The sequence below is a fragment of the Dryobates pubescens genome, chromosome 11, assembly GCF_014839835.1.
Source record: "Dryobates pubescens isolate bDryPub1 chromosome 11, bDryPub1.pri, whole genome shotgun sequence".
Taxonomy (NCBI): Eukaryota; Metazoa; Chordata; class Aves; order Piciformes; family Picidae; genus Dryobates; species Dryobates pubescens.
In genome coordinates this window covers 29718081-29741914 of record NC_071622.1, presented here as the reverse complement: position 1 = coordinate 29741914, position 23834 = coordinate 29718081, and the positions used below count along the sequence as shown (strand labels likewise).

The 23834-nt window shown below is 42.2% G+C and overlaps 1 protein-coding gene across 14 annotated transcripts in view; it reads left to right on the top strand.

The window, feature by feature from the left end:
• The window catches only part of NFIA (nuclear factor I A), a 359804-nt gene that overhangs the window by 278162 nt on the left and 57808 nt on the right, over positions 1–23834 (top strand). For 8 of the 14 annotated variants that reach the window (XM_054165673.1, XM_054165668.1, XM_054165669.1 and 5 more), the window contains exons 5-6: positions 4516–4633; positions 7209–7336. In XM_054165673.1, coding sequence (XP_054021648.1) covers positions 4516–4633; positions 7209–7336 — 246 coding nt within the window. Of the gene's footprint in view, positions 1–4515; positions 4634–7208; positions 7337–23705; positions 23793–23834 lie in introns of all 14 variants that reach the window. The other 6 variants (XM_054165672.1, XM_054165666.1, XM_054165667.1 and 3 more) reach the window with 1 other exon arrangement.

Here is a 23834-nt window from a genome sequence, read left to right as displayed (position 1 = left end):
AATAGCAGGCTGTACTTGTAATTTTAAAATGAACATCACACATTTCATATCTGTTGTATTGGGCAGAACCTCTTTGAAACTAACCATACAGTATGTAGGAAACAAAAGCTTTGCAGAAAAAAAAAAAAAAAAAGCAAAGCCACCCAGCTCCCCTTTCCTCCCGGCAGCAGCAGCAGCACAGTGTGTTTCCCTTTGTTTATGGAGTCACAACACAGGAAAAAGTTTATTAGTCAAATGTCATGTTTCTCCCATTTAACCTTAAACACATTATCACTTCGCCACAGTGTTACACATGTAACCATCCCAGTCACATCCCAGCCCCTTTGTAAAAATAAATACCTAAAAATGGGAAAAAGAGAAACTAAATACTAACAGGACTAAAAGAGAGAGCCGTATTCCAAAGAAGACAAATGCCAGCCTGGCTGGTTTTATTTAGTGGGTTTCCTGTTCTGTAATTCAATAAATTTTTCAAAATAAATATTCCAATTGGGTTAAGTCAGAGGGCTTTTTGTTACTTTCTCTGTTATTTTTCTTGACATTTAGGGCGAAGATCTGAGCTAAGAAGCTGGCAGTGAAAGGAGCAGGCTGGCAGCAGAGGCAGTGCTGCCCAGTGTCCCCACCAGTAGCACAGCGCTGGTGCTCAGACAGAGACACCCACCCTCTTCCTCCTCCCTTTGGGCAACCCCTGAGAGCAAGCAAAATGTGTCCCATCTGTACAAGGATATTTTTTGTGTGTGATGCCAGCAGCCGAGCTGGGAGCTTAGAAAGCCTGTGCACATCAGCGGGCTGGGTGTTAGGGGCAGAGGGGTCCTTCCTTCTCACCCCTCTCCAGGTCGGGGCCCTGGGTCAGATGACATCTTGGTGCTGGCACGTAGGTGGAGACTATTGTTTTGACTCGCAACTGCAGCTTCTGACAGCTTTTCCTGTTTGGGAGATGTTCCTGAGCTATCAGAAGGTCACTTTGCTGCAGAGCATTTCTTAGTGGGGGAAATGGCGTGGGTTTAATGTTGTTGCCTGGAGTTTCTGCAGGCTGCAGCATGTAACAACCAGCTGTGCTCAAGTGGAGTTTCCCAAACACGCCACTGCTGCTTATGGGGCCAGAGCATGTTCCTGGGTGTAAGAACAGGGGTGTAGGGAGATTGCATGGTGGATTATCAGGTGCTACAATGAAGATGGTTAATTTAGTCAGAGTTTTGCCACCATCTGCATCACTGTGATCCCTTTGCTTGCTCTCTGGGTCAGCAGCCTTTGCAGGGAATCCTGCAAATAAATGCAAGTGCTCCAAGTGTTCCCTTCCAGCAGCTTCCTGAGCCTGAGTGAGGTGGACAGTCCATAAAAGCAGCATGAAAAGCCATTTGAAGCAGGCTCAGATGCCTCCTGGCTGGGCTGGCTGCCCCATACTCACTCCCATGGGACACTGCAAAGCAAAACATGAGGGTGAGGAGAGGAGGCAGATGCCAGGCAGTGAGCTCCCTGCAGACAAAGCCCATGCAGGAGTTGCAAGGTGGGGCTCAGCTTGCCCAGGCTGAAGCAGAGACAGAAAGCACACAGAGCTTCAAACAAATTCCAGCCTGGAAGAGGAAGCAAACTTCCCCCACGACCATGAAAAGCATTAACCTCTTCCTAACAGGCTCAGGGTGGGCTCTGCAAGTTGGTACATTGCTGTGGTTTATGATAGTTAATGGGGTAACTGCAAGTGAAGGTACAAATACCCTTTGCTGAAAGACCGGCACCAAATATGTGCCTGGCAGGCAGGCAAGAGGAGGGATTTCAGAACATCTCAGCCCTGTGCAACATTTGCCACAGTTCTTGCAGGGCCAGAGACCTTGAGCTGGTTGTGGCAGGATCATGGTTCCTGCGGAGGGGCTGCCAAGGGCTTTTAGGTACTCACTGCCGGAGGCCAGGCAGCCACTTTGACCTCTGCTCTTAGGTCTGTGGGTGTATATTAGAAGTGGGTTTTATTCCTGTATCCTCGGATTGCAAACAGGCTCCTTGCTGTGGCAAGGTGGTTTGGCCTGTGGCAAACAAAGCATTCTTCATGTTAGCTACCCAGGCGGAAATTACTGTGTGATTAAACCCTTTCTACTTTGTGCTGAGTTTACACAGTGTTAGCAATACGTTGTTCCTACTCCACCCCTGCTCTGGAGATACATTTAATTCTCCTATAGGACCAATTCAAGGGCTGGAACAGAAATGTCCAGGATTTGGGGAGAGAGCAATAAACAGGGGGAAATACGAGAAGCATTATCGAGATACCAGTTTTTTTTCCATATCTGTTTGGAATAAAACTGGTTCATAAATCTTGCAGTGGCTAGAAAATTCATCGTACCTCAGAAAGAAACGGTGCTTTAATTTAGTGCTTGCCTTTTTATGTTCCTGTTTGGAAAATAGTGTGCTTAACCTGTAAGTTAGGCTTTGGTATGTAGAGGGTGCAGAGGAATTGATCAGCAAAGGGTTTACAGAGCACAAATCTGTTTGGCAAGGAAGTTGCTGAAAACTGTGGAGTAGATGCTGCAGCGAGTACCTTTATGATTGATTTCCATTCAAGTCAGACTGACTGCAGTGTGGTCATTTTTCTAACCCATAACTGCTCACACTGCAGCAGTCTGCTATCTGCAGGGTGTCTAAATTATAGCAGTCCATGTCCATGTTACCTTTTACACAAATTACTTACACCGGTTTCTTTTTCCATGCAAATTCATCAGTTTCACAGCCCCTTGTAGCTGCTGTCAGGAAACTGTTGCAGAAAGCACAAATTGATAAAACAAGTTAATGTTACTGTCCTTAATTTTTCTTTCTTTCTTTCTGTTAACACACCCTCTCATATACTCAGCCTGCAGGAAGCCTATGATAGTTAAGAGAAGATAACAAAGGGTCTGAATGTCCTTGTCATAAATTACTTCCCAACTTCATTGCTGTTAATGGTCATTCCAGATTTTCTCAAGTTTTAATGGCGTTGTGTATTTTCCGTCCCGTGCTTTTCAAACTCCGTGGCCGTCCAGGCTGTTCCCTTTCTGTCTCAATGACGTTCTTAAAAGATCCTTGCCAAACAACAACTAATTGTCTTGTGGGGATGATGAGGCAGCTGCAAAGCTACATTATTCCTCTGTCAAATCTGACATTGTGAGCTCCTTAAGACTTGGGGTGAAATACTGGCCCCATTACAGTCAATGGCAGAACTCCCAGAAGCCTGTGTTTGAGCCCAGACATGTTAGCTGGGTGATAGGAGCTATCCTGTCTTCATTTCCTCACTCCTGCCCCGTCAGAGTGAATTTTTTTTTCACATTTGAAAATGGGCCAGATTCTCAGACCAAAGATTAAACTTGGCTCAGCATCCTTGTGTGGCATTGAGACTGCTTTGCCTTTGTTGCTGTGAATCAGGGCTCTCAGACAATAGGTTCCAGGCCAAGCTTGTGCATTTTATTGTGTGAGTACGTCCCTTTTTCCAATGGCTCTGAAATGTGAGAGAAAAATCATGATCTCTAATTGTCAGCTCCCAGAGTCGCATTGTCCTGTAAATAGCACTGGAACAGCAGCAGTGGATATGGTACCGTTTGCCCTATAGTGGCTTGTTTGGTTTGGTTTGGGGTTTTTTGTGAAATGCATTTTCTGTTGACTTTAACATTAATCTGCTCCATTCCTCGTCTCTTCCAAGAATATGGCACATAGAGTCCATAGCTTTGTGCCTTCAAACTTCAGGGTGTGTAGGAATTCATAATGTTTTAATGTAGAACCAAGGCTCTATGACAGGGAAATTAAAGGTATTCATAGTCCTTACAATAAAGCCTGCGTGCTGGGTAAGGTAATAAGAAGTCAGCAGTGGGAGCTGACTGCTGGATAAAAGTTTTTGAGAGTCATATCACAGATGTCTTTAACTCTGCTTGTGGTGGGTTGAGGTTTCCCCCCCAGCATTAACTTTGTCAGACCAGCTTCAGCTGGAGGAGAGGCCAGAGGAAAGCTCACATGCTCACAGCCAGAAGAGAACTCCGGTTTCTCATCTGCTTCCGTGCTTTCTCTGAGGAGCATTTGTAACCTCTGTGCTTGTTGATGTACATCACGTATATACCAAAGGTCCTGAGGTGTGTATTTCCCTGCCTATACTGCTTATAGATTATGCCAAGCACACTACTGGGATGAGGCAGCCTATTTATAACTATGCCAATAGAAGTAATGTTGTCCTAAAAGCAAAAGCAACAAGTTTCATTAGATGTTAGAGTGATATTAATAGAAAAGCAGTGCTTAGAGAAAGTCTTGACATAATTGTTTAATTTGGATTTTAAAAAGACAATAGCTTTGGAGAAATGTAAGGAGGAGTCATGGAACATTGTATTCTTGATAAAGTCTGCATCTTCTTGATTGCAATGCCAGTTAACATTAGCACATCCTAATTTCCATATCCCACCTGTTCTCATCGTGAAACTAAACACACTCCTGAGGAAGAAGAAGGTGATTGTGAAGTGCAATTCATGCTGTATTCACATGACTTACTGACTGCAATCTCTTTTGTTTCCACAGCACCGATAGCTGCAGGAACAGGCCCTAATTTCTCCCTCTCAGATTTGGAAAGTTCTTCATACTACAGCATGAGCCCAGGAGCAATGAGGAGGTCTTTACCTAGCACATCCTCTACCAGGTAATTTAATCTCTGCCTACTACCAGGTTACTTGGAAACCCAGACCAGCATCATTACTCATCTAGGAAAGTAACCATTAAATTCTTTGACAAGCTGTTTGGGGGCCTCAAGATGTGGAGCTGTTTCAGATTCACAGAGCTGAATGTTCAGCTGGATTGCTGTTAAAGTTCTTTTTATATGCACAAGCTTGTAGAAAAAACTGCTGCACTGATTTTTGTAACTTCTGGCTTTCAATGCAGCGTATCAGGAGAGGTTCCACTGGAATTGTTGGAGTTTCTTTCGCTTGCAGCAGAAACATAAGAAATTTGAAACATACTGAAATGTGCCACTTTGTCTTAGCAGAAAAGTCTTAAGATATACTCACATTCATTTTTTACCGTTAAAAGTGTTATCTAAGAAACTAACATGGTTTAGGACCCCAGTCTATGATGCATTCTAGTTTTCATGTAGCATTCAGAAATTCGTGACTCAGGCTTTGGAAAAGTGAATTGTTAATGCAGATGACTACCCAGTCTGATTGTGATTTTGGCTTAGATGCCAACTATCAGACAAGGATATTTTTTATTTTTTACCTTTAACCATCCGTGAGATTAGATTTATAAACAAGCCCAGTCACTCTCATAGTCTTGAACACTATTAAGGAACAAGATTGATTTCCACCCCCCCCTCCCCTAAAGCCAAAATAGATCACTTATTTCAAACACATGACAAGAAAGTCTAACTTCAGCCCAGGGTACTTTTACGTTTTTATCTCAGTCTGCAGTGCCAGCAGCTTTGCAGTAAGCAAGTGCACATGTGAAAAGTCTCTGTAATTTGAATATAGCTGTTGTTTTTATTTAAAACAAAATATCTTTAAAGAGAGGCTCTTAGCAATAACTTCTTACAGTTTGCAGTGATTGGAAGAGCATTCTACATCATGCACTTAGCAAGCACATTATGAAGCTCAGTGGCTACAATTCCCATTACACATCAATTAAAAACTTTGTGCTCTTTTTTGTTTTGTTTTCTTTTTTGCATACCCTACAGTGCTCATCATTAACACCCTTCTCAGGTAGGATTTGCTTGTGACTCCAGAAGCAAAAAAAGTGAGGTTATTAATGTTACTTAAGAGCTCAGTTGTTGCTCTTCTATTCTTCTGCAAATAGCTACCACTGATAAGGAGCTAATTATAAACAGCATGGGTAGTTAATAACTTGGTAATATGTTTGTTTTCCTCTCATTAGGCTGTTCCCAGTCAGTCAAAAAAAAAAAAATTATAAAAAAATTCCTTAAATACACAGACTCAGCAGAATTATCAGGTGGTAATTATATTGTATGCACACAATTTCCCCTATTGACACAAAACAATTCTGTAAATTAAGGAATGGCCAAACCTGCATTCCATGCATACCACAAGACTTTTCTTTCTGTTTCTCACAAACTCATTTTGCATACCCGCCAGCTCCTACCTGTGCAGAGAACTTCAGGTGGGGAGCTGCAGAGAGCCTCCAAGCTTTAAACCAATAGAAACTGCAGCGGAATATTTTATGTCTGTTAAATACGTTGCCCCTGAACAGAGGAGTCTGTTCTTGAATGTCTTAAGTCTTAATAGAATACAGATTTGGTGAAAAAAGTAAGCTGGCCCAGCCTTGGAAAAGTACTTAGAAGAGAATTCTCGGTAACGTCCCCTTCCAATCTGTGCAACTCATTAGAGAAAACAGAGCCAAGCTGAGTATCTTTGGCTTGAGGATCTTCCCCCTGCAGAACTACTAAAGTGTGAGTCAGGGGCCACCAGAGACCACTGAAAGGGCTTTTCTGTCTCCTGAGCCTTTGGCGAAGGAGGTGTGATATATCACAAGGGAAACCTTTAGTGCTGACAGTGGCCAGAGGTAACTGGGGTGGGGAGAGGCTCTGTAAGTGTGGTGGCACAGAGTTGCACAGTAAAATGCTTATACTTACAGGATAATGTGAGGGTTTGTACCAAGAATGGATTCTTCTATCATTCAAATGCTTACATTTGCAAGAAAATGTAAACATATGAGCCAAGAATGGAGTCTTCCATCATTTGCTATCCTATACTTCTTCTTATGGGAGTAAAGTCAGGGTTAATATAAAGGCTATGGTTAAAAGGTTGAAAATATAATTTTGGATTGATAAACAATTGGTCTTTCAGACAAAGCTGTGGAAAAACCTGTCAGTTAAAATGAGTCTTGTACATCATTACCATGCTCATTCAGGTTGCAAAAATCATGCAATATCAATTAAATTTTTATTGACCTCTGCTGTGCTTTGAAGAATGTCCTCTTGCAAAAGCTCAGGTGTTAAACTATCTTCTAGTTAAACTCAGGTGTGTTTGGGGCTTCAGTCTCTACTCTGTGAGAGTTGTTTTGTATCTCACTGAAGTAAATCAGAAACAAGTAGGTGCTGAGAGGTTGGGCAGGCAGAATAGCTGTGCTTCCCCTTCTTCATGCCTAAATCTGTTATAGTTTCCATAATCAAGTTCCTCTGAAGCAGGGCTAGCAAGATAGATTCCAACAGAATTGCTTTTGTTCCTTTCCATACACAAAGAACTTATGGTGTGTTTTTGCTTTCTCAGCTCTACAAAACGTCTCAAGTCTGTGGAGGATGAGATGGACAGTCCTGGTGAGGAGCCGTTTTATACAAGCCAAGGGCGCTCTCCAGGAAGTGGCAGCCAGTCAAGTGGATGGCATGAAGTGGAGCCAGGTAAGCCATGGCTTTCAGGAGCCCCAGAATGTCATCTCCAGTTGCTCTGTCTTCTTACCAGAATACACTGTAGAGAAAGGTGACCAGTTCTAAACAGCTTGTAACTTCTTCTGAGAGAAGTTACACTAATGAAAATATTGTAGAGGTTTTGTTGCTGCTGCAGCTGTGAATGTTTCTGTTAGTGTGTAATTTCTGTGTTTTGGCCAAATATCTGAAGTATTTAAATAATGCAGAGAAGGCAGGCAATCGTTTTTCTGTCGAAACATCCAGATTCAATCCTGAGAGAATGGTGTCAATTGCTTAGCAAAAACCAGTACCTGTGAGGGCTTTGCCCTGCTGTTATCCTGTTTAAATAAATATCCCTAAACTTATATAAGGTAGAAGGACTTTTCAAGCATGATATAACACTTGAGCTCACTTAGTAATGACTTTTAAGAGGCTTGAAGAAGGAGTTGTTTTCTTAATCTGTAATACTATGAAGTGTGATTGGAGGATTTGTATCAAAACAGATGTATTACTGAGCGTGATATTTCATGAGGTGTAGGAAACACCTCTTCTGCCTCAGTTAAGTTTTGTGTGTGAACTTTTGTGTTGATCATCTCTTGGGTTATGTTACATACTTAACTATCTATTGATCACTTATCTGGAGATCATCTGGGTGCTTAATACTATTGGAAATATTTTTCTGGGTCACTGCTATGTGGAGAGGTGAAGTTAATGCCTCAGTTTTGCTTACAGCTATGTAATCAAGTATTTATAGCCAACAAAATAACAGAAGCCTTGTTTGTTAGATGAAGGCAAGTGGTGCTTTCATCTTCAGTCTCCTAGTGTTTGAGAGGGCCCTCTGAACAGCCCCAAGAATCTTTTGCAATATGGGTTTTTATTCTTTCTTTCTTGTTTGTTTGGGTTTAAAATAGTATGGTTTGGGTTTGTTTAGAAAAAACACATGGTTGCCCAGGGAACTGTGTATAATGAACTATACAGCACAGAAAAGTAAATTCAACCTGAACAGCATTAAAATCAGTTCTGTGGGCACTTGGCCAGCCACCTATATCCTTCATCATGTAGGAAGCATACCCACAGCTTTCTCTGGAGACCCTGTCAAACAGCTGTCCTTTACAGCATGCCCAGAAAGTCACCAAATTTGGGCTATTCCAGACTGGGAGGGGACTGATTCCTGCGCCTGGGAGCCCTTGGAGAATCCCCTGCCAGCTGCCCTCTCTCCTCTAATGAGGAGGAGCCAGCTTGTGGGCCCTTATTGACTGCAGATGTGGCACTTTGGCAGGAGGAGAGGGTGGACCTGCAGGCAGACAAGTGCCAGGCTCCCTGTAACTGCCTTGCTGCCACCATCCCCAGGGCTCTGGTGTTTTCAGTGAGGTATCCTGCTCAGTAGGACACTAGGGGCTGTTTCCTCCATCAGCTCCAGGCTCCAGATGATGTAAGGCAGAGCTTCACCTTGTACTAAGCCAGTCCGCTCATGGAGCGGCAAAAACATGAACAAAAGCTCAGCGCCCATTGAAAGGGAGAGATCACAACCTCCTCTGCAGACACAGATGGCTAAAAGCTGACTGGATCACTGCTTCTACATCACTGTCAGGCTGGGAGCTAGCTCCCCCCAAAGTTTGGGGTACTCTTTGTTAATGACAAATGTTCTCCATTTGTGCAGCAGCCAGGAGTTGGCTATTAATTTTGCTGTCACTTCTGGTGGGTTTCCCTGTAGGTGGTCATTACTTCTGTCTCATCCATGTCCTGACTAGATGGTGGCACTGAGCTGCTGAGTCGAGTGCCTCCAAAGCACCTCCACCACTCTTGGCACCACTGGGTGCCCATCATGAGGAACCACGACTGCCCATGTTAAACTTCCTGAGGTGCTTAAAAAGGCAAGAACAAGTAGAGAAGAGAAGGTTCTTCTTTCCTCATGACCTTCCTCACTTACTACAGAAAAAGCCCAGATTCTGCTTAGTCTTGCCTGTAAAACGGCAGAAAATCACCTTGCAACATCAGGGACTCAGGCCAGGTACCAACTAGATATAGCTCAGATTCATCCAGCCATCTATCACTGTCACAGCTATGAAGAAAAAGAGCTTTATCCTGCCTGTGTGGGATGCACTTTCAAATCATCTTTATGCTATATCCACACAGCCCCACCCCAAGACTTCTGCTGTTGCTTTCCAGCAGCCTGTCCTCTGAATTCATTGCCTCAGCTTCTCTGTAAAACAGGGTCACTGCATGAGCAGAGAGATTACCTAGAGAGCCACAGCTCATCAGTGGTGAAGGACAAAACAGTACTGAAGTGTCCTTCCGTGCCAGGACAAGAGTGTTACATCAATGGCACAAGGTACTTTCTGCTGAGGGACACATCCTGCTGTGGTCTGTGCACAGTACACTGCCTTACCTCAGGAATCACACCTGGGTCTGATATTAACATCTGACCCTTTGTGTTTGACATGGGTGCTTTATCTCCTGAAGTGTAAAATGTTTTATGAGTCTTCAGTGGGACATCTGCCTAGAAAATATATTGGTCATCTAAAAGCTGTACAAATGATGTTAACATCCCCTATTACTCAGTGGCTTGATGCAGCTTTTCTCCATGAGAGTGGAGCTTTGGAGCCTGGGCTTGTTTTAGATCCATCCTTCCCAAAGTCTCTCCTGTCCAGAAAAAGACCTTGCCATTTATTTAATCTACAGTCAAAATGATGGCACAGTTCTAACATACAAGAGCCTCTGAGCTTCAGCATTTGGGATTTTTCTCAGTGAAACTGGCAGTAGGCGTTTAAAGACAAAAGCCATCTTTTTGTTTGACTTGGCTCTTCTTCCATGTGGTTCATTTTATGCTGCATGGGATAATGCAGGTATCAGTGGTGCAGAATGATGCTGGTTCAGAAGGGAGGCTGAAGTTTTATCCTGTGCTGGCAGCGGAGCGTAAGCCAGGTTTCCAAACTCCATAATTAAAGCCTGTCCTTTGGGTTACCGGCCAAACAACAGGAGAAGGAAATCAAACCAAGGAAAGGAAGGTTAGACTTGTCTGTGGGATAGCTGTTCTGGCTGGGAAGGAAAGTTCAGAGAGGAGCCAGCAACCAACCTCCCAGCCCAGTAGGATCCACACCAAAGATAATAATATATCCTTTGGCTTTATTGCCTTTGAGTAGATTGCTTCCTCACAGGAGATTAAGATTTATGCAGAGATAGCTGCTTGGCCTATATGCCTTGACAGGTTTATGGGAGCAAGAGAATGAATATTCTGCCTCTGTGTGTTGCATTTGCTTAGTTCTGAGGTGGGCACATGAGAAAAACTGGGGACTTGAACGCAGGAACAGGTGTGAAGCGCCCATGTGCTTATGCATGTGTAGAAACAGAGGCAGGTGCTCATGGCACAGAGACCATGGGAGGGTTGCAGTGGAAGGTGTTGCTTGGGACAGTCAGGGAAAGTGAAGAAATGTCACACTGGAAAGGGAGCACACTGCAGAAGAGAAAGGGAAAACAAGGATATTCTTTTAGACCATACAGAAAGGAAAATTTGTATAGGGGAAAGAAGAAAAGGAGGGAAAAAAAAAAAAAAAAAAAAAGAAGAAGAAATTCCAGGAAAACAAAGATTTGACTTCCTAGAAAGGAAATATGAAATGGAATATGTAGACTCTTCTTAGAGAAAGAGAGCACTCCAGGCAGAGGGTTATTTACCGCCAGCCGTGACTAGTCACTCTACATCTGTCTCCGTTTTTTTCTCTTGAACAAATTCCCTTTTTGGATACTTTCTTCCTGCTTTGCTTCCCTGTGATTGCCCCTGTAAGTGGTCTTTGGAGGGCAGGCTGTATACTCAGAACATATGTGCAAACTGGCAGGAGAACAGAAGAGGACAAAAACACTCTGTGTGCTATTTAGATTAGGCAGTGGATGCTTCCCCTGTGCCTACTCTTAGGGTCTCCGCTGCGTGCAGAATACAGGCTGCACCTATTGTCCATCCGCATTACTCCCTGGGGCTTGGGGCACCCTGACATCTGTCTTGCGTGGAGGCTTTGTTGGGTGTAGATCCTACATGCTTCACCCACCAGGAGTATGACCCTTCCACTCCTGGCTTTTCAGACCTTAGCAATAAGCAGAAGACTCAGCCTCACGTTTTTTCACATCTAGATAGTTCTTGCAAGCAAGGATATAGCACTCTCCTTGTACGTCAGATGTGACAGCCAAAACACAACCCAACATTAATTCCATGTTCCTTGTACTGTACTCCTTGAGTCTTGCATCCATTTACCTGCACTCGAAAGCTCCTGGGGAGCTCTCAGGCCTAAAAAGGCTGGAGTCTGCCAGAAAAGATGAATTTCCTTTCACAACAGGAAGGCTTAGGAAGTAAAACAAAGCAGACATGTAGTAAATTACTTCTGCTTTTCAAATACCTTTTGCTGTATCCTCCTTACCATTACTTTATCTCAGCACTTTCAGTACATAACTCTTGTAAACTGAGAAGAAGGGCAAGAGAGGATAAAGATGATGTTAGAAAGAAACTAAGGCAGCACCAGGCTGGCTTTGAACTCCTGCACAAAGCTAGCCCGTGTTCAGTTCTGTGGCAGCTCTGCTTGTCATAGGGGTAAGCCATAATTACAGGTGCAAAATTTTTAATTCCATACTAAGAGAAGATGGAGTTTAATGTATATTGGTATTCAACTTTTGCATTTTCTTTAATGCAGTCTCTTGATTCAGCCCAGGAGTAATGCTCACATTGGATAGTATTTGCCAGTTTTACTTTCCTGGGGAAAAAATACTTAAGATGCAAATTCAGAGTATCCTTTTAGTTTCTTTAGTTAGGTCTTCCTGGTACTTGTACTTCCACAAATTAGTTTGGAGGACAGCAATGCCAGGAAAGGTACATGTTGGTCATCCTTGTGCTTCTTGAGATATCTGGAGAGACAGTTAGCTCTGCTTCAGTTGCAGTCTTGACCAATTTACAGTGCTATGTCCATCTGCAACATGGATAGAGCTCCGTGGTCCTCCTTCCACTGGAAGGGTGACAGACCTCCCATGATCATCCACTTACCCTTCCCCTAGCTCCACCCAAGCTGTTCTGCTGCTGGTCACTCTGTGCTAGGCTCTTCTGTGTCTTTACTTTGAAAACCTCATGAGACTTTCAGTGCAAAAACCTTAAAGAATTAGTAATTACATTTGCACTGCATGACTGAATGAAAGACATATTTACAATTCCAGGGACTCATGAAGTTGATAATATTATATGAACCTGCAGAAAGCTGGAGAGCTCCCTGTTAGACTGCCAGACATGTCTTTGGTAGTAAAGGAGCTATTAAAGACGGCCTCATGATTGCTCCCTACACCACTCAGACTAGTGCTGCTCATTCTCATGTCATCATCTATAGGGCTGTCTGAAAATAATCTCTGAGAAATTTCTATGCAGATGAAGAACTGAGATCCTATTCTGGAGTATTTCCCTTGCAGTGGCAGTGCCCCTAACTTTAATGGTACTGTGTCTCTTCTCATTACTAGTTGTGGAACAACCACATGCAGGCAGCCGGTCCAAACTCTTGCTTCAATAACTCTTTTCTTAAATCTGGCAAGGGCTTTCTTCTTAGCAAATTCTCAGCACACAAGAAAAAAATCTTCTCCATGTTTACTAAGAAACTTTTACTTATGCCTTACATCAGAAAGGCTCATTCAGGCAGAGATCAGCTGACCACAAGAGTTTGTTTGCAAAGTCTGTTTGGAATTACATCTTGGAAATGCCAGAGAAAGTGGTATAATGGAGATCCTAGATTGTGTTCTTTATGCGTTCTTTAGGTCCTAAACACAGTTGTTGTCTGGCACCTCCTAGAAGATAAAATATGTATAGTATGTCCCAGCATCAGTGATGCAGAGTGCATCTGATCTGTCCTCAGGCAAAAGGTCTATGGGCTCATCAAAAGGCTGGATGCCATACACTAACTCAGAGCACACAGAGGTTTCCAATGATGGTGCTGCATTGCCGCCAATGATTCAAGGGACTGACTGTAGAAACTATGATGAAAAACATGAGAACCATGTATTATACAAAATAAGGAATAGAAAAATAATCCCTTTTTACTGGGAAAACATTCAACTTCAGACCTGGAGTATTCAATATCAAATAATTTTCTGGCACTACTTTTCAGTGACTTGCTGGAGTGGGCAGTTTTCACTGGATTGTAACTAGACTCTGGAATTTCACGATCTTTATTAATTTCCTTAAGCTGAACTCTTTGGATGCTCACAGACCTATTTAAGAAAGACAAAACCAAAGAAACATCTCTTTTCCTTAGACCAGAGGAGGTCTACATCCAGGATCCCTGCCAATTATATTTATTCAGTATTTCCCAGATGTGACATTGTCTTGCCCTCCAGTTCTCAGTGTGTGAAGAAAAGTCAGGCAGCACACTCACCCAGCCATTAAGGTTGGACCTGCCTTGTGCAGCAGCTTCATTACATACCTTAACACATCTATCAGCAGGCAGCAGTGCCATTTTTTCCTCCACTGAACTTAATATCTTAAGACAGTGGGAACATTTCGCAACCAGACAAACCTCCAGCCCACGGCATAGTTTGGCCGTTCAAATGGGAGGTCAGAAACAGATCATGTTTCTCTGGTGGCCAGAACATTTTTGTCTACAGCAGAGAGAATTTCATCAGGCTCATTTGTGCTGCTAAGCTAAAGAGATGCCGCAAGTTGTAGATATGGCAGACAGAAACTGTTGCCTCCCAGTTCATGCAAACTTCCAATGTTAATTTTCTCTGAAGAACTTCTGACCTTTGTTAGGCTGTCTACTGTGATGAAGTCTTCTGCTCCTGTTCACCCCACTTCCCTGTTTCCATCCAGGCCCATGCTTTTTCTCCTCTCCCAGGCTTTATACAGTTTCACACATTTCTCCCCACTCTTATGGAGTCTTCCTACATCCACAAATAAGAAGCAGAGCCTCTCTGGGCCTGTGCTATCTTCTATGCTTCTGTTACTTGTACATGGAATTAACCATGGCCCCATGTGCACACTGCCTCTAAAAAACTGGTTTCAAGTGAACAGGTAGATGCCTGAAGCCAAACATACGATGGGAGCATACTGCAAGGAACTCGGCTACTGTAGAATGCAGAGTTTTTCTTAAATTGCTTTCATAGAGTCCATGTGTTTCCCTTATCCCTGCTCTCTTCATTACAGTATCCCATCAAAACACAAGCTGCCCAGTGGTTTTCAAGAATGTAATTTTTTTTCTGTTCTTCTAAAAGCAATAACACTTATCAACTTGTACTGAAATACCGTATCAGCTCCTTGTCACTGGCAGTCTACAGTTCCTGCCGCTAAAAGTTTAATGCATTTACAGGAGCACTTAGGCATCAAGACTTTGATATCACAATCTGTTAGTCACAGGTGCTACATGATAGGTTTGTGTTAGCACATTATAGATCTTTTATCAGATACTGCACAAAATGTGTGTGTTTCTCTGCCAGGCAATCAGAATCAGGCTGCTGCATAGCTGATGAGTTACTCACCAATATACAAATTGTTGTTTATTTTCAACAGAACTTTTCCAGAACTGCACCTAATGGATAACTCAAACTCTAATTGGGCAAGGCCAGCAAATATCAAGAACTTCATGTGAGCTAAGAATAACACAGCAGGTCAATAGCGGTGCTTTGAGCATTGTCAGTCTCTTGCATTCGTCAAGTCAAATGATTAGCACTACTCATTGGCTGTAACAGACATCGTTATTTTGACAGTAAATTACCAGTGGATCAATAGCTCAGCTTTTCTTTGGCAATTCATGTAGTAGCATGAGACCTGTGACAGCATACCGTGTTGTTGCCATTACTGTCCCGAATCCATGGAAGGATGTTTGAGGTGGGGAAAGAACTACTGACTGAAAAGTCAGTTCAGATCAAAAAGTCCTAGGTGTTTTCATATCCCTTAAAGGTTTGTGAGGTTTGGGTTTTGTTGTTTGGTTTTGTTTTGTTTTGTTTTATCCCCAGACACTAGTCAACACAACAGACTTGGCTCTGAGATTCAGACTTAAACCATACTTTCCATTTTTAATAAAATTAATAATCCCATGCAAGGGTTAGAGCACATGCCTCAGCTTTGCTGTAATCCCCCAAGGAAAACATCCCTTCAGTATGGTCCCGGAGAAGTCAGTCAGTCAATCTTATGGCTCTGCTTCGTGCATCTGACTCCAGATGTCAGGAAATGCATCATTTAAAAATGGCTATGGAGCTGTAGGAGATCTGAGTTTAAAAATGCAGAAAGTGTTTCACTTCAGATATTAAATTAAAGCTGTGTTTTCAACTGGCCTGGTGCTAGCATTGTCCATACTTACTGTTTTCAATTACTTTAACAACGAACTTCAAAGCAGGTCTTCAGCATGCTATTGACAGCCATAAGATCACCTAAGCTACTTCTGGGTCTACCCTCAATCAGTATCATCTGAATCATTTTTCAGACTGATAGGAAAGATTTAGTACATAGAAAATTATTCCCTGATGAAGGTTGGAACAGTGCTTCCTCATGACAATGGGATTCCTCTAATCATAGAGTCATTAAGGTTGGGGTAAAACCTCTAAGATCGTCAAGAGCTGTGTTAGTATTCCATGGGTCTAACGTTCTTTAGATGTCCTTGCTGGTTGAGCCATATTCTGCCACCTGTTCTGTTTAACATACACTCAAGCAGAGACACTGATATGGAATGTGCTTTCCTTTTTGACACCAAGTGAAATCTATAAGCTTCCTTGGTATTAGGACAAAACCAGGCCAGTTCTGCATGTTTTCAGAGCTAAGCTCTGAAGGACAGAAGCACCCTCTGTTTGAATACAACTGTGTTTTCCTTGCTGATTTGGAGCCTGTCAAACATGAATCTTTGTGAGCTCCAGACACATCTGCTCTGATGCAGTTACCCTTGAAGATCATCTGATAGTGTAGCATAGGATTGTCTAATTGCAAAATAAGATGAAACACATTGAAAGTATTGTACCTGTCTTCCAAAAGTTGAACTAGTTTTCTTGTTTGCTTCTGGGACCAATTCAGGATGTTGACTTGGATCTATAAACTCGTCTATAGATTAGATCTTGGTTAGGAAATGGACTGCATTCCTTTCATGTGCTGTCTTAGCAGTTGAGATCAGCAGACTTGCTTTTTCTAATGTGTTTGGGAAGCAGGAGCAATATTTTATCTCCTGTGGTATGCTGCTGGTACAGAAATGCTCAGGCATATTAATTCTTCCGAACACAGGAAAAGTCTTCATCACCTGTGTAGGCAGTCATGGGAAAGGACCCACTGCACAGATTGTATTGAATTCTGGGGTGTTTTGGTTGAGGGTTTTTTTGGTGGTTGTTTTTTGGTTTGGTGTTTGGGTTTTGGGGGTTTTGTTTCGCTTTGTTTGGCTGATTGGGTGTCTGGGTTTTTGTGGGGGGTTTTTTGTGCTTTTTTCTTGGTGGAGTTTTTGGGGGTTTTTTGTTTTTTGTGGGTTTTTTTGGAGGCAGCTGGAAAATATTAGTAGTTTTTAGGGCCAATATACAGTACATATTGAGAGCCAGTAAATTATGCATATTATTGCAAATTCCTCTGCACTTCTGCATTTCATAAAACAGATAACTAAAATACACATCTAGCCAGTTCAGTTCCCCAAGAGATGCCCATTTCCAGGCAGAGGACAAACCAAAAAGACAGAAGAGGACACAAATTAGCCAAATGGAATGGCTAAGTAGTTGAAACAAATGGTTTTAGGATCTCTAAGTAGGGACCATGACCTCCTTTTGCATCAGTCAAGGCAACTGTGAAACTTTGTGAAAGAAGCTTACCACAAAACAGATGCTGGGCTATCTTAGGTAAATAAATTACCAAAAAATAATAATAAAAAACTCCCCTACACATTTTACAAAGCACAGCTGTGTAAATACTGCATGAGACAGGGGAGAGGGGGAGAGATGTAACATACACCCTTTTTTTTTTTATGCAGAAGTTCTGCTCTCGGCACTGTTTATTAGCATTCCCTGTACAACCATCACTCCACTGTGTGGCACACAGGGCGGCTACTGTACTCTGTGCACACATTTTGATCTTTGCTCTAGAGGAGAAAATCGGGCTTTATTTTAAAGGAGATATTTTCACCCAAAGGTAAAATGTGTCATGAGAAGTGTTAAGGGACAGAGAGAAGATGGTACAAGACCAGGACCAGGAAGCAGACTGAATTAGACCTTTTTTTTTTCCATTTCCTTTGCCACACTAACTTGAGATGTTCCCCTGGTTCTGCACCATGTGAGGAGCAATCCTGAGAACTTAACCTCATTGAGGTGGCTATCTGCTGCAGTTTTCCTTTTTCTCAGCTGCCAGTTACAGCATGTTCCAGCCTACAAAAGCTGTGGATCTGCCCAGAGAACAAAAAATGGCTCTTTCAGCTTGACTGAAGGCTCACCTAGCTCAGCATGTCACCTCTGAGAAGAGTGGTAGTGGACACCTAGGACCGCAGCAGCAGGACAGGCATCCAGACTACAGCTTCACAGATTTTTGGCAGCAGACAGCTTGGTTTCATGAGCCAAAGGCTTTGTTTGCATCTTTGTGTTTGACAGCTTACAGCAGACTTTTCTTCTGGAGATGTGCTTAGTTGTTTTTATCCCATTCTTTATTTCAGCCTCTACAACTTCTCATGGCAGCAAGTTCCAGTGTTACTTGGTGCTGTGTAAGGAAGAACCACTTCTTTTGTCTGTGGCCTGATCATTTTACTTGATGCTCCTTTGTGGTGTTGGTTTTTTGGTTTGGTTTGTTTGTGTTTTTGTTTTGGTGGTTTTTTTTTTACTGCCAGGAGTAGTGAATAAATCATTCCCTGGTTACTTTCTTTCAAGTTAAGTGCTGCCCCAACACTTTGACCGCAGCAGTCAGTGAGCATAGGAAAGCAGAGAAATCTGTCTAGCAGCCTGTTAGCTCAGGTAACAATTTGGCTGAGTGGCTGCAGAGACATCCTATACCTCCAGGAATGTATATGTGCTGTGATAGCAGCTGTGTTGCTCACCCAGAGTGAGTAAGCTGTAACCTTGACCCATAACCCAAGAGCTCACAGCACTAACGTATACAGCTGAGTGGCTGTGATCAGGACGCTGCAGACAAATTAGGGATGCTAGTTAAATTCTAGTAGCTTTCTCTCCTTTTTCAGCTTCACAAAAACTTAGTACCATCTTCATCTAGCATGTATACTGGCTTCAGTCTTACTCTGGTTTCAATGGTGTCTTGCCCAAGGGAGAGCAGGTAACCCACAGCACTTTCCACCTCTGCTTCCCCACACCACTCTTGCCCAGCCCACAGCCCCAGTGAGATCATCATTTCTTCTATTCTTTTACATCAATGGTCGCTGCTATTTTTAGCCTCATATACACCAAAAGGCATAACATAAGAGGTCCTGTTGCTAAAATTAGCTGGAAAATTATAGGCTGTTTTACTGTGTTGTGCAGTCTTCATTTGCCTTACTGGGATTTGTGCGCAGATCTTTGAACCCCCAAAAGCCAACAGAGGGAGATGCAGTCCTCATGTCCAAGAGCAGTACTCTTGAAAAGAATGGGGCTATTTTATATCAGCAAGGGCTGAAGACGACATCTTGAGTTCCATTTTTAGGATAGAAGTATATTTTATTTTAAAAGTAAGGTTTTCCAATCAATGAGATTTGAAAAATGTAAATGTATGGACCTGCACTTAGTGTAACATCCCCTTTCATTACAGCAGCCCAGGTTTATCTCCAGGAGTATTATCTGTGATGCAGCACACTAATGTACTACCTTGCCCTGAACAGGAGAGAGCTCTTTGGATGTAGTCCAGATTTAACCCTGTCATAGGACTTGGCTATGCTGTTAACCAAAATAACAGCAAATGAAAGTAAAGTGTCACCATGAGTCGTCTTGTGATCTTGCCCAGTCTTGGGTGTGAGGTGCCCCTTTGAAGCAAAGAGTTGTGGTCATTGCCACTTGTTTTATGACTCTTTTACCTCACTTTGCCCTTTCAGTCCTTACAATCTCGACCTTTTTTCCATTCCTTGAGTGAAAGCTGCTCAGTCACACCTAATCTGAACATGCTGTGGAAGAAGCTGCTTCTGATTGTCAAAGTAAAGCTTTGACATCTGACATCAAATTGATTCCTGAAAAGAGTCCTGTCATCCAGGTGGAATTGCAAATTCTGGCCATTTGGAGATGTTAAAAATTAAAAGACCCTCAAACCAGCTGTAATTCTTATGCAAATCCTTAACCAACTGGGAACTTGTAAGTATTAAATAAATTGTTTGCCCTCTGTTTAAAAATCACCATCTAAAAAACCAAATAATTTGGTGGGGGAACACAGGTTTTGAGGGCAAAGCAGTCTTACAAACGTAATTTCTCCCATGTTCCTTCAACTGTTGTGCTCCTGTGGTTTTTCAGTGCTATTTCTCTTGCTTTTGCCAAGAGAGATTGGACCAGATGATCCTCGGGGTCCCTTCCAACCTGGTATTCTGTGATTTTCTACTTCTACAGGATTTTTCTCTTTAATGCTATGTGGAAAACCCTGAACAAAACCTGACACTTAATGCAGAGTAAACAGTGGCAATGCCTGAATAGAAACCTGATGTCAAATATGCAACTACCCTGGGAAAGTGAAAATCCGTTGCTTTCTCATCTCTTTCAGTTGTTGCCTTCTTAAGTGTATTATTCATAAAATTAGTGATTTTAAAATGCATAGAAACATTATTTTGATATTCATAGCATCACTTTAAAAAAGAAGAAAAAAAAAAGGTTAAAAATCGATTTGCTGGCCTCTTGGGGAAATGCTGTAATGTTTTTGGCTGTCTCCTACTTTCTGCTGCCAGCTAAAAGTACCATCTGGCTTGTTTAGGGCCCTTTTCCATATCAGGTGCTTCCAAAATTCTCCCCAACCAGAGGATTGTTTCATTGGGTTGCTTTGCCTGCTGAGGCATGTGTCCTGGGCTGGGAATCCTACTGCTTCTGTTCCCTGCCATCTTGCTGACGGTGGTGTGTGTATGTTTGGGCACAGATCTTGCTGCCTCTCTCCCGAGGACATTTGCATCATTGTCAGCTGCACATATTAAATTGATATGCAGGGCTCAGAAACACGTATCCCCTCTTTTGTCCCTTTGTTTGTGCGATTGTTGTGGTTTTAATTCTTCTTTTGACACCTGGAATATCACAAAGCTGCTGATAATCTGTTGGCTACTGAGGGAAATGACATTGATAGAAGGATAATGTGTGTCAGACTTATATCTAGATAATTGCAGACACACCCCAAACCCTCACAGCTCAGAGAATGAATATCCTAAATCCATTATTAATTTGGAGAGCACTATGTGGCAGTTGGCTCCGGTGTCTTCTTGCTGCAAGAGTCACTTGCAAGGGATTTTTAGAAGACAGTTTGGGTTAATTTTGCATTGCTGTGTCGAGTTGTGCCTAATAGGAGTCATTTTGGGTACGTTCCTGCTGCCATTTCATGGCAGTGTGAGGAGCTGTAACAAAATGGGGTTGATGTCCTAACTCCTCGCTGAAGGAAGCTTCCCAAGTGCCTTCTCCTGCACAGGCGTAAGCCGCCAAGAGGAGGAGAACTGATGCACGATACGTGGTACCAGTTGACAGTGACACCTCCTCCTCAGGAGTCTTTGTTTTTCAAATTTGCTGGTTTACTTAGAAATATAAATCTACCGCTCAAAGGATTTACGACTAGATTTGAAGTATTGTGGTTGCTAAGTATAGACTTTTGATGTGATCGTATGGAAAGATGGAGCATGGTTTGAAACAGATACTGCCGTGAGCTGTCTTGTCCTATTTCTGAAATGATCTGTGCCATACACTGCTGACTTTTCCTGTCCATCCGTTAAAAAGTGAATTATGAAGAGTGCTGAGATGAACAGATAGTAGTCTAACCTTGTTAGTAAATATCAGGTAGCTCATATATACTGCTAGAACCTTACATCACAGCCTTTCTCTTCAATATAGGTTTATGAAATTACCTTGTTACTATATAAACTGTCTTTGCTCTCTACATTCTTCCAGAGGTTTATTGTTCTCTGTACGTTGGCACAGAGCATGACTCTGAAGAGGCAGTTCATGGTGTGGTGCATTTTAAAGACTTTGGGATATGGCCATATCTATTTTTCAGCAAAGGAATGAAAGCTTTTTTTTCTTTTATTTTCTTTTTTTTTTTTTTTTTCCCCTTCCCTAAGGTATTAAAAGTTTCAAAAGATGTGCTGAAATGAAAAGGAAATACTAACTAAAGACTGGATGGGAAGTAGTGCCTCAGACTACTGACTTTGTTTGCTTGTTTCCCCCCAAAAAATCCTCCTATTTTAAGTTAATACTTTAAATCAAACAAACCTGTTTTGTGAACAAGTAAGATACTTGAACTATATCACACATTATTCATTTATTTATCTTGTGTGTGTGTGTGAGTGCAATAAAATTTTTACAAGCTGTAATCTTGTTCTTTTAATAGAGAGAAAACTATGCAGAATATGTTGCTTAGAGTATTAGATAAGCTACAGTCTGTTAATCAAATATTTTCATGATATGAGGGCAGTTGAGAAAACAGTACAATTTTTGCTAATGGCACTGGTAAGTAAACGGATCTATCATTACATTGTCATGAAAAGTGACATTGAGCAGAAACACCCTGCCAATCCCTCGAAGATAAGTATTTAATGTAATTAGACAGACACTGTCTCCTTTGTTGAACGTAGCATTAATCACCCGGAGAAGTCCAACTTTATATGAAATGGCTTTTTCTGATATGCCTTTGTATTAGAAAGCTTCTTACATGGTTTTGTCATGATGATCTATTTGAAGAAGTGGCTGCTGTAGCTGTACGGTTTTCCTTATGACATGTCTTGCTGTTTTGTTTTCCATAATATTATTATTTTTATAATTATTATCTAGCAGTGTTATATTCTATAGCCATAATTTGTTTCTAAGCCTAGTAACCTACATGCATTTGGTGCGGAACCTCTTTGAAAACAGTTCATGCCTTAAACTTAGGAAATAGAAAAGAAACACAAATAGCTTCCGTTATGTTCTTTGCTTCTTCCTATGTGGTGTTAGCACAGATTCATTGTTATGACATAAGCAAAGTGTTTCTTGTTTCAGATGCTAGTTCATAATGTCACACACATTTTACAAAACAAACAAAAAAACTTCTTTCTATGAAAACCTCATTGTTAAATTGATGAAAAATGTTGCCCCCTTCCAGAATTCATTGGCACTACATTTTTTTCCCCCCAGTTTTTTTTCCCCCCTTCTCGGTCGCTTGTAATTTGTGCTGTGAAACACTGTCTGGTTCGGAACTGGTCTCCACTCGAATCGGTGCACAGCTGTGGCTTCCCACCTTCTCAGTGGTGCAGAGGGCTTTGAAGGGAAAGAATAGGGTTTAGTCAGAGATGACAGCAGACTTCACCAAGTAACAGGTGGAGGTCAAGTCGGTTTATTTGTTGGGATGAACAGAGTGCAGAGATGAAAAATCTTTGCCATAATAAGGTTTAGGAAGAAAATGCTGACTAGTCTAAGCTTTGATTCCAGCTGACAGATCCTTTTCTAGTGTTCATTACTTGATTTCACAGTTCAGGCAATTTTAAGAGGCTTAAAATTATATTTCTCCTCTCCTCTATAAAACTTTCTGATCACTTTCTGATTTTTGCTTTAAGTAAAGTTACAGGGGACTCCCTAATATATCACTCCTGCCTTTAGACTCTTACCACATCAATATGCCATCAAAAATGTAAGGATAAGCTTTTTCTTTTCTTTTTTTCCCCCAGACCTCTATTTTTACTGGTTCTTTTATAATGTGAAAATTTCACCCATAGACACCAATTCAATTAGACAATTAAAGCTTCAGAAAAACTCCCCAGAAAAGTGCATACTAAAATAAAACGGGACACTTAAGAAGTCACTGTTGCTGTCTGGGCATACAGGATTTTGCTGTTCCTGGGAGCAGCAGTAATGAAGCTCAGCCACCTCAGCGTGCTAAGTTTCAATCACCAAGTGCCGGTGAGCCATGCTCCGTCCTGAAAGGGACTCACAGCAAGACCCCGGAGAATCAGAGCAGAACGTACTGACATTGTGTGGCAGTGCTGGGACTGCGGTGACCTGTCGGCATCGTTGCATGTCAATGCAGCCTCACAAAGGGATTTCAGAGGGCTGAGCTGCGAGGGTGTGAGTCGCTGCTAGGTTAGCCTCCTGCCCTTCCCCTGTGCCAGCTCCTGGGAGGGGAATGTAGGTGTTTCTCCTTTCCCACCCTTTTTCTTCCACCACCACCACCTGCTTCCTACCTGCTGGAGTGGGCAGAATAGGAGTATCTTTAGCCATTTGCTAAAATCTTCCCCCTCAGACTTTCTATTACTTCTGCATTCATTCTTTGCAGGAAGAGGAAACTCACTGGTCAAACCCTTGGACACCAGAATAGTTGCATGCAGTTTCCCAGGGAGCCAGATAGCTCTAAAGCTTCCCAGTGAGTGACAGTTTCTCTCTTCTATTCTTCTGAAACATGTGT